Consider the following 10,929-nt stretch of genomic DNA (forward strand, 5'->3'; position numbering starts at 1 on the left):
TTCATTCACATGTGATAAGTTGCTTGCTGGACAGAGGTGGCTGAATTTGCAACAAAAAATTGCGAGTCGGCATGGGGTTTTTAGCCTGAATTCACTCAATTTGTCAGCTTTCTTACCAGTTTCAGGTTTTGTGAGTGGAACTGAGTGGTATATGTGATGTGTAATATTGCTTTTTAAGGCTAGATGTCATGATTTCACTCTCTACCTACTACCCAAGTCAAATGGAGTTAACACTTGGACAACTGGTGGTCAAGAGTGCTATTTCCCTTCTGGTAGTGGTGCTGGTAGGGGAGCATGGTGGCCGAGCGGAACGGGCTCCGACTCATAATCGGGAGGTTGCGGGTTCGAGCCCTGGCGACGCCATCATGTTGTGCCCTTGTGTAAGGTACTTTATCTGGATTACTCCTCTCCACCCAGGTGTTTAAATGGGTACCGGCATTCTTTAATGCTGGGAAGGTAACAGACTCGCTGTGGAGGAGGTGTAGCGATCCCCCTACGGCAACATTACATGGAGGAGTCTGGCCCAATCACCAATGAAAGAGAGATGGGCACTCCGTTCACTGTTTATATACAGGTTCACATCCTTCACCTAGTAGTGCTGCAAATAGTGGTCTATATAAATCTGACTAACATGATCAATGTGGTGGACATACCTGGCTGCTTGCTTACATATAAGTTATACATATAGAGGAAATATATCTTGGTTTGGGCTACTAATAAGTGAAGTTGGTTAACAACTTGGGTGATAATATCCTGTTTAACATGTCATCGGTGATTTTATGGTCTTGAATTCTTTTTTATCTATCCTCTAACCCCCCAAAGAGACCAACGTCGTGCTTTACGCCGTAGTGATGCATTTATAGGCACTCCAAGAGGATTCCAGCCATTACCTATACAAGCAAGATTTGTGCATTCACCGGCTTTACAAGTTAGGTTTGTGCAATCTGCTGCCATTGAATCATCTGTGGTGCCGTCTTCTCCTCCAGGTGGTATAACAAGGGTTGTGTTGACTGATAGGTAAGCAGACAAACACAAAATGTATGCTGACACACCTAGATAACAATAGATATAATAGTGGTGAATGCCGATAGGAAAGAAGGTAGCAATTGTTTTAGAGTTTAGTTACTGAAGTGGATACAAAATAGGTTGCAGTTTTTGCATGAAATCTATATGAACTAGAATGTATACCATGAACATATTTGCTGACACAATCTGATACAATGATTTTGGTGATGCATTTGGAAAGTAGCTAGAAATTGTAGAGTGACAGTCAGAAATAGACTTTAGAAGAGGAAGAAGGATTATGTTTTGCTTATTAGTCTAGCAATAGACCTTGTTAAATCTAAGTTTTCCAAAGATGGCTGCCGTTTGTTTAATGGTGACCCGGGTCATCAAGCTAACTCAAATGTAACTATTTAGCCTGAACACATTCAAGCATAGGGTATGTCTTGTGTAAGAGATAGGTGTTTACATTGATTTGTCCAAATCTAAAGTACTGAAAAATGATGAACATTTCTTTTCTTTCCATTACTGTCATATTTAAAGTACCAAATAGTGGAGGTGTTATTTCAATGTGTTAGCTTACTGAATAAATATCACTCACTTGATTCAGCTTGTATACACATCAGCACTTTTCCGATCTTGAAATGGTCTATAGGCATTGTAAATCATAAAGAATTTCTGGGACAAGACTGTCACATCAAAATGCAACATAAGATCCCCCTAATTAATATAATGTTACAATATGTCTTCAAACTATCACTATCAGTTCTGGCCATGTCTACATGGCCGAATGTTTCATTGGGAAGAAACAGACTTTGCAATAAACATCCAAGCTGACAGGCAGGACCAATCATTTTGATTCATCAGCATAAAGTAAAATACACTGTAACCACTTCCACAAAGACTCATGACTGATCTTAAGGTGGGTCGGTAGGGGGCATGACCCAGTGGTGTTTGCACTCAAATATTTAGACAAGGGCAATGGTATGGGCTCTATAAAGGAGATCCCAAGGCTTGCCCGTGGGCTTGTTATAAGGGGTATCATTTCTTCCCCATGTGCATGACTTTTCTCGTGATATATTATTGACCTTATCTCAAGACCTGCAAAACCCATGGAAATATAAAATGTGATTACTGGCTTCCTTGAATCATATCCTGTAAAATCAATGAATTAATAAACACTGGAGTGTTTTTGTTAAATGACTAAAACTGGAAAAATGTAGGTCCTGTCTTTCCACTCACCCAGAGTAAAATACACCTGAAAGGTGTAACTCGTCTCACAAAGATAGTGATTGCTCTGAAGTTGGATTCAATAGATAAAACAGATTTAAGTTTGATCATAAGCTTTTGTTATAGGGAATACCTTGACCTAATTTATTGAGATTTCTTGCATTTCTCAAGATGTCAGCCAACATGAAGTGCGAATCAAGACTGACTATCTACAGCTAAAACATCTTTGAAAGGCAGGTGTGAAATTTGTTTTAATACCATTTGTAATTATTGGAATTAACACACAAAAGATGAATAAATGACCAATTATTCAGATGGAATTGATCAATTTCAAGTTATTAATTTGTCCCTTCCATGGGACGGGTATAGAATTAATATGGAATATTTGAGCACCTTGAATACCTTGACTTAATATTAGTTTTAGTTTAATAAAAATATTAGACATGCTAAATGTTTCAAAGCAGTAAATATCTTGGTTATTTTTTTAAATAGATCATTTGTGTCAAAGCAGCTGATTATGATCACTTTAAGAAGAGTTCAGTTGCAAAATGGGGTATTCCAGTTGAAATCCATACATTCCCTATGAATGAAATGACCTTCCAAAGAAATGAAAACAGGGGGTGGAGATTATTGTCATGTCTTCCATAGGGGTATATGGATTTCAGCTGGAATGCCCAATATAATGTATCCAAAGGCTGCCTAGTTTAGTTCTTGTAGTGGACGCAGGTGTCCCAAAAAGGTTCCATGTAGATCTGAGTTAATGTTAACAAAATATAAATTATCTTAAACTGACATAATCTATGTACCCTCTACTAGTGCACTGTGAATGTCAAGTTTACAACTTGCATACTTAGCCTACATTCCTGAAAAAGCTGTTTGTGTGACATAATACAACACAAGGGACATTATCCCTGTGTATTTGGCAGGACATTTGAGTAGACCTAGCATATCAGACAGTCAGTCACATTATTTATTCTGTTGAAAATAAAATAAACCTTGTACAGTTTTATTTCTCAAGTTTAAATTTGATATAGTTTTAAATATATAATTTATAGATATTAAAATATTTTGTTGTGCGACAAAATGCATTTATTTTCTGCATGTAACCTTTGGGGACACTCAGAACTCTTCACTTATATTAGTTTTAATTAATTTGTATAAGGTTGATTTGTGCAATTTAAATGACTGCAAATGTAGTTGATGGTACTAAATAAAGTAGTTTTAATATTTTTTTAAAAATATCCTGCATGCTATTTTTTGTTAGCAATAACCTATAAAGTAGAGATTTGTACAATGCAATGTATGTTTTTTCTTCTGTTACCCTAATTTTCAAAACCAATGTACTGAGGGGACAGCCCAAAACATCAATGACACCCTATAACTGAAACAAAACTAGTTTGTTTGGGTGGAGGGTCTGAAGAAGGTTATAACAATATTTCAGGATACCGATAACATTGCTGGCAGAGAGAAGGGTCTGCCGAGAAACAAGTTTTGTGTAAAGGATTTGATTATGGGGTTGTTCCCTTATCTTGCAAATCTTCCAAATACAAACAGGGAGATAGCCATTAAGTCTTGCAGAATGAGTTATATGCAATGGTTTATTGGGTTATTCCCGTTGAAATCCACACACCCCCTACAGTTTGTCCACTCTGAAGTACAAAGTGACAACGCGCGCGTATACAGTGTGTAAACAGTATGCAGTGCTGCGTCTCTGCTGCAGGTATGCGCGCCTTCAAAGTCGGCACAATATGTGTGTCCGCGTCAGTACTTTGTACTTAAGAGTAGACTGACTGTATGGAAGACATGGCCTTAATCACCCATTCAGGTAACCCCATTTGAAATTCACATTCCCTGTGTGGTAAATTAAAGCCATGTCTTCCAGAGGGGTGTATGGATTTCAACTGGAATAGCCCGTTAGTGGAGCAGTATGGCAAAATATGTTGGTACAGAAAATCTGATTGCCCCTTTTAATATTTTCAGACCATTGTTGAAAATTTAAAATTAAATTTAGCAAGAGATGCAAGGTATACATGTATGTATAACCTGGCATGCATTTTCAAATCAGTGTTGTAAATTATTGTGCATGGTGATTGACAAGCAGGTTATTATTTGGCGGAGTGAGAAAGGTATACAAATCATTTTCAAAGTGAAAGTGTTGGAGTGAATACCAAAGCCTCGATTAAATTATTCAATTTTTTTTGGTGGGAATTATGTGAAAGTTTATAAGGGGATAAGCATATCTAAGAATTAAAAAATAATGTAGTACTCAAAATAATTTTATATTTTTGTATTAACAGTGTAAATATCAATTGTTGATTTCAATTGTTGGAAGTCAATGAAATAACCATTTAACCAGAAAGGTGTTCTTTTAATGCAAGTATTAATAAATTGATCAATAAATGGATTGATTGATTTCATCAACCAATATCTCAGTTATTTAACTGATTTGTTTGCTTCCATACTTATCTTTGATGAATGAATACATTTCCCTGGTGTGAACAGAGTCTACTGCCGATTACAATTTGGCAACTTTTTTTTATGGAATTAAGGGCCAAAAAAACATGCATTTTTCGGGTATTTTTTGTATGCTGTGATAATCAAGACTAAAGGCTTGTGCAAGTTCGTAACATCAGATTTTTATTAAGCATTGTTAGTCTGGGGAAAGCACTGTGCTGATTATGCAGGCTACATGCGTAAACCATTGTAATACTAATGGTTTCACGCAGCAGGTTCATTGTTTAGGCCCCACACATAACACCAATATGGTTAATTTCCCATAGCATTGCACACTTCCGACTAAGTAAAAAATATTTCATTAGTTTAATTGCCATATTTTTACTTAGCTTTTTGTTTTACATGAACAAATTTGATTTAGTTGCCATATTTTGCTGAACTAATTCAGCATGTTTGCATATACTTGCATGAAGTGTTAGCTGGGCTATTCCAGTTGAAATCCATACACCCCTTATGAATACATGACCTTAATCTCCCATGCAGGGAGTGTAGATTTCAAGTGGAGCCACCCATTCGGGTAACCCCATTTGAAATTCACACTCCCTGTGTAGAAAGAAAATTAAGACCATGTCTTCCATAGGGGGTGTGTGGATTTCAACTACACTCTTCAAAGTAATTGTGACTCCTCGCCACAACTGAGCCCGGATGTCGCCAATCATCATTTTTGAGATATTCAACCAAAATATTCTGCTTGAAATTAGCTTGAAAATGATGTATATCATGTCTATAGTACTTGACATTTAAGTAGTGAAAAATCAATACAACAGTCAATAAATCCTTTCTTTCCTATTGTTTATTGTTTATTGTTTATTGTTAAGTTCGATGGAGCATATCTCAATAGTGGCACTGGCTCAGTTGTGGCGAGGAGTCACAATTAAAGGATCAAAAACTTTCATCCAGATTATCTTGACCATACTTGTACCTAATCAAAATATCTTTTTATATTATGTGGCCTTACCCATGCTCTACTAAACACTGTAAAAAGTCTCATCATGGCTGTTTCATCTGGCACTTAAAACATCTTGAACGATAATTTTGTTTTTGAAAAATATTGAATGACATTTTTTGATCCTTTAATTACTTTGAGGAGTGTAGAATAGCGCATTTAGATGATAACAATGTCTTCTGTTTATTTTTCATACATGTGTAGGTGTAGAACTTCAGATAATATTTCATTGAGTATTTAATATCCACATCATGAGTATATTTCCAGCATGATAATATTCAGTTGGTTTGGTAAAAGTAATGGTCATATCATACAATGGACTAAAGAGATACAGACTAACCACAAACAGCCAAAGTCCCAGCCTCACCTGATAATTAGGGCCGATTGTTCATTGAAGTATGACAGACGAAACTTCTACGCACATACCGCATATTTTACGGTTTTCATTAACGTGAAGACACGCAACGCTCTATCATGTATATGCGAAGGCACGCAATTCTAGCGTGATTGTTAGACACACACAATCGGATGATCGGCCCTCATGAATATGCGAGAATTCACAGCATACAAAGCACAGGGACCTTGACTGATGGTGAATAGTCTGTATTAGTTTATGGCCATCACTACCAACCAAAATGGTCTCATCTGCAAGGACACAGTTCATTAACCTCAACATTCAGCTGCGAACTTTACCGCAAATCCTACAGAATGAGTTTTTGTACCCAACATATTCAGAGGTCATGAATGGGCTATTCCAATTGAAATCCATACATCCTCTATAGAAGACATGACCATAATCTTCTACACACAGAGTATGAATTGCAAATGGGTATACCTGAATGGGTGACTCCTTTTGAAATCTGCACCCCCTGTGTGGGAGATTGCGGTCATGTCTTCTATAGTGGGTGTATGGATTTCAACTGGAAGAGCCCAATGTACAAGTCAATTAGGGTTAAAGAACTGTATTCTATCAGATAAGATTGCATGAGACCCTGTGAGTTACTGTCAGCATAGTGTTAGATGGATGATGTTTGCATCCACAGCAGTTACTATATTTGAAAGTGACATGCCAATATTGATCTCAAGTCACTAGCATGCCCAGTGCCAAATTTGTACTAAATTTACTCAAGTCAGATGGGAAGCAATCAGGATTCGAATTTGTTTAAAATTTTTGCGTAGCAGTTTTTGACTAATTCATCATATTCAAGATACTTACATAGCACTATAAAAATTGTTATACAAATGCAAAATTGGGTAGCAATTACTTCAAAATATGGAGCAAACTGCTATGCGATACAGCCGAATTCGATCCCTGGAAGCAATACAATTACACTTACAGTCACTGTATAGTATTTTTAATCTCGGCAAATCTGTTACGTCAGTGCGCATTTCTGGTGCAGCTTCAAAATCAAATCGCTAGCATTTACTCAAAGCTCTGGTGAACATTTGTACACATGCACATGTTTAAAGACACGGCATAGATGCACATGCAAAATTCTATAGCAATGACTGAATCACTGGTTGTGTTTGTATAATCACTATCAGTGTTTCATCACATTTGGGGATGGATTCTTGTTCACTGTGACCTCTAGTATGATAGAGGCATAAGTAGGTATAGTTTATTTGACTTCATCGAGGCAGTGATGTCAGTTCTTAATTGCAGTTACTTCATCAACGCCTTTCATTACGCGTAAACATTCCAGTTCTTTTTGAGTCAATGCACACAATTGAATACTGTACACAATAGCAAATGCTAGGTAGAATGTCAAACTACATTATGACTGGAGGAAGTAATATCAAATCAATGCTGTGCACAGGTGCGCGATCATCTGGCCAAGGGCCAGTTCCATTTTCAGAAAATTTAGCAATTACCCCACTTGCATCCCTGCATACTAGATAGGGATTCCATTGTATCATAACTCATGCTTATAGATAGAACCATTTTTAACCATATTTATGTTTAATTTTTTTTCTTTGCTTTAACTCATTTGTACAGCAATAAAAAGAAGAAAGGAGGCTTCTTTGGATGGAGAAAGTGAATGAACCAATATTATAGATGGAAGAAAGTGAATGAAGGAATTCTGGTAAAGGGCAAAGTGCATATATGAAGCAATGATCACCTATAAGCCACAGTCACTATGAGTCACAATAGCATCATCTCCAGTGGCGCAGTTCATTAACCTCCCTTAAATAATCAGAGATCAAATTTTGACCTCCACTTGTAGAGTATGAGTGTTTGTACCCAACACACTTAAAGTTCATTCTATGCATGTAGAAGCAAATTGGGGTTAAAGAACTGTGTACTGACAGATGAACATGTATGAGATCCTAGTGAGTGGTCTCATTTGCAGTGGCATAGTTCATTAAGCTCTATTCACAACCAAAGCTCAAAATTGTGGTGTATGAGTTTTTTGTACCCATTACATTCAAAGGTCATTTATGAGTGTACAGACATAGAGGGTTAAAGAACTGTGTCCTGGTATAGATGAGTTGACCTCAATGTTTATCAACAAAGGCAAGGGACTGGTAAATCGATATGCTTGAGTGAACCCCATGCAACCACTACACTATTCAATAGCCTTATTGTGATGTGGCGGGAGTTTTAAAAACACAAGCCCTGAACAAAATATGATGTGCGCGCATACTGCCAGGCAAAAAACAATGGAAATTGTGAGCATGTGTGCGCATACTGTCAGGCATTGACGTCAGAAGTCAACTCATCTATATGAACATGTTTGAGATCCTAGTGTATTATGAAAATCAGTCAGAACTTTGAGGTTGAACGGTGGGGTCAAAGGTCAGGATGAAAGTGATAATACCATCAGATTGGTCTTAAAATGAATGTTGTATGAGCTATATCCTATCCTACTACTTATGTTTTGGTTGCATATGTGCTAATGATATTATGATATAGATTTTGACCTTTGACCCACACGTTCATTCCTCATTATTTCTGGCCAATTAAACCTTGCAGATTTATGTCAGAATTGTCTAGCTACCAGAAATCAGCCAAATACTTGCATTGGCTCAGTCTATTAGTGATGTACCCAAAGCATGGTTTGTTCATTGGGTATGAATATAAACTTGAAATTGCGCATATGTTGAAGACAACACTTTTCATCAATGTTTGTTAGCGCTTTTTGCTCATTTACAGCATGCATTGTGTAAGCAGTGACTGTGTTCTGATTGGCTGAATGGAGCCATGTCATGATACATCAGCACCCCATTCACTATACAAGCCGCATAGCATGATGTTATGTGAGATTGGGTTCTTTCTTCAAAATGAAAACCATGTATGTATTTAACAAAGTGCTGAAGAACTGTGGTAAATACTATAGCGATGTAATATGAAGATGTTGAACCTTAGCTGTCAAACACCTTGTCACATTCCCGGAAGACAAAGTTCAGCGTCTATAGAGCTTAATATATATATTTGACCTGTACATTAGACCTATAACCAAACAAACTACCTACTTACTAGCATACCAGCACACCTTTGTCGAGAAAGATGCCCAACATGTGCTTCGTTATCAGGGAGAAATAACTCATGGACCAGGTGAGATGCATAGAGCAAATGTGTTGTGCATTCCAGGGATGGGAGGTTCTTCCTTTATTTCGACTGCTCAGTGCCAGAAGTGGGTAAGTGCAATAGCTGCCCTGTGAACATTTGGCAATTTGCACACAGTATATTGTACTCATATACATATGGCAGCTACACATGGCAGCTATTGCACTTATCCACTTCTGGCATTGAGCAGTCGATTTACTGGTTGATCTGAATAAAAGACTCAAACAGGCATGGTATACCGTAATTGAGTCCATTCAATTTAATATTGTGTGGAACAATAAGGTGATGCATTAAATAACTAAAATGTGGATATCGTTTTCTGATACCATGAATCCAGTTATGTTGAATGGACTTCTGTATTACGGTATAATATGTCATACCCATAACCCACTAGGCTTACATGTTGAACTTAAATTGCAAATGCTATAAACATAGTGTGCCTAAATTTGAGCTATTCCAGTTGAAATCCATACACCCCTATCTACGACATGCATGTCTGTAATTTGACACAGTGAGTGTAGATTTCAGTGCAGTCACCCATTTGGTAGCCCATTTGAAGTTCACAAAGATCATGTCTTCCATAGGGGGTATATGGATTTCAACTGGAATAGCCAGATGTTGAACTTATTTATACACAGGTGTGTTCATAAAATGGGTTTCTACTTGAGAAGTAGATTTTTAGTACCAGGGGTTTCATCACCTTGGTACTTGACTAAAGGCAAAATAACTAATTCTCGATCATGAGAAGATGTACCTTATGCGTCAACGTACTTTTCGTAGAATAACACGATCATGTGACCTACATGACCGAACCTTGACCTTGCCTAGCAACGACTGTGTGATTGGTTAAATTCTCAAAAGCTGTGTTTGAGCCGTAAACGCTGGTCTTTGCGTAGTATGTTCGACGCAAATACCTGTTCGTACCCAAGTTGGCTCTCATGATCGAGAATTAGATATTTTGCCTACAGTTATCTACTTTTCTAGTGCTCCAATACCAATGGCTGGTATAAAAATACAAGTTACATGATTTAAAAAAAAAAGTTTAAAAAAACCGTTAATTGCTTTTTTTCAAGTGATTATCCATCACTTTTAAAAGGCAACAGACAAAGCGGGAAAAATGTTCTTTTCCTGGGAAGATTTTAAGCTAAATTTCATAAGATAGCAATATTTCCAATATGTTCTTATGTACTTCTTACATGGGGAAGCAAACTTTCCTTCCAAATCTCAAAGTTTCCCTCCAAATCCACAAATTTTCCTCAAAGTCCAGAAATTTCCTGGGAATGAGCTTCCAATATTCTAATCATTTTCCAGCCCTGGTGGCAGATCACCATCACGAAGCAATTTGGTGTAAATCTAACAGATTAGGCCCAAGGAGTACCGACTCTGCCTATGTTTGCGTGTTGCGCATGGATGGCAAAATATTTTACCATGTGCTCGGTAAACTTTGATTTAAAGTGTGTGCAGATGTGATTATGAAATAATGCAACTATTTAAAGGCTGACTGTACATAGTGTCCATTGACATCCATGCACCTAATAATGGGCATGATGCACAAAATGGGTCTTATTATCACCTTTGCAACTACCGTATTCATTCCAATAAGCGCCCATGCCCCAATAAGCGCCCACCCAGGGTATATTCAATTTGCTAAAGGGTACCATTAATGTTG

General features: G+C 37.3%; 1 protein-coding gene across 2 annotated transcripts in view; it reads left to right on the forward strand.

The window, feature by feature from the left end:
• Nucleotides 1–7,852, forward strand: part of LOC140171149 (ras association domain-containing protein 2-like) — a 56,617-nt gene extending 48,765 nt beyond the window's left edge. Inside the window, exons 9-10 of one of the 2 annotated variants that reach the window (XM_072194335.1) lie at nucleotides 823–1,017; nucleotides 7,689–7,852. In XM_072194335.1, coding sequence (XP_072050436.1) covers nucleotides 823–1,017; nucleotides 7,689–7,731 — 238 coding nt within the window. In that variant the 3' untranslated portion in view covers nucleotides 7,732–7,852. The remainder of the gene's footprint in view (nucleotides 1–822; nucleotides 1,018–7,688) is intronic. The other variant, XM_072194336.1, reaches the window with a different exon arrangement.
• The last annotated feature ends 3,077 nt before the right edge of the window (nucleotides 7,853–10,929 follow it).

This window comes from Amphiura filiformis, chromosome 15, assembly GCF_039555335.1.
Source record: "Amphiura filiformis chromosome 15, Afil_fr2py, whole genome shotgun sequence".
Lineage (NCBI taxonomy): Eukaryota > Metazoa > Echinodermata > Ophiuroidea > Amphilepidida > Amphiuridae > Amphiura > Amphiura filiformis.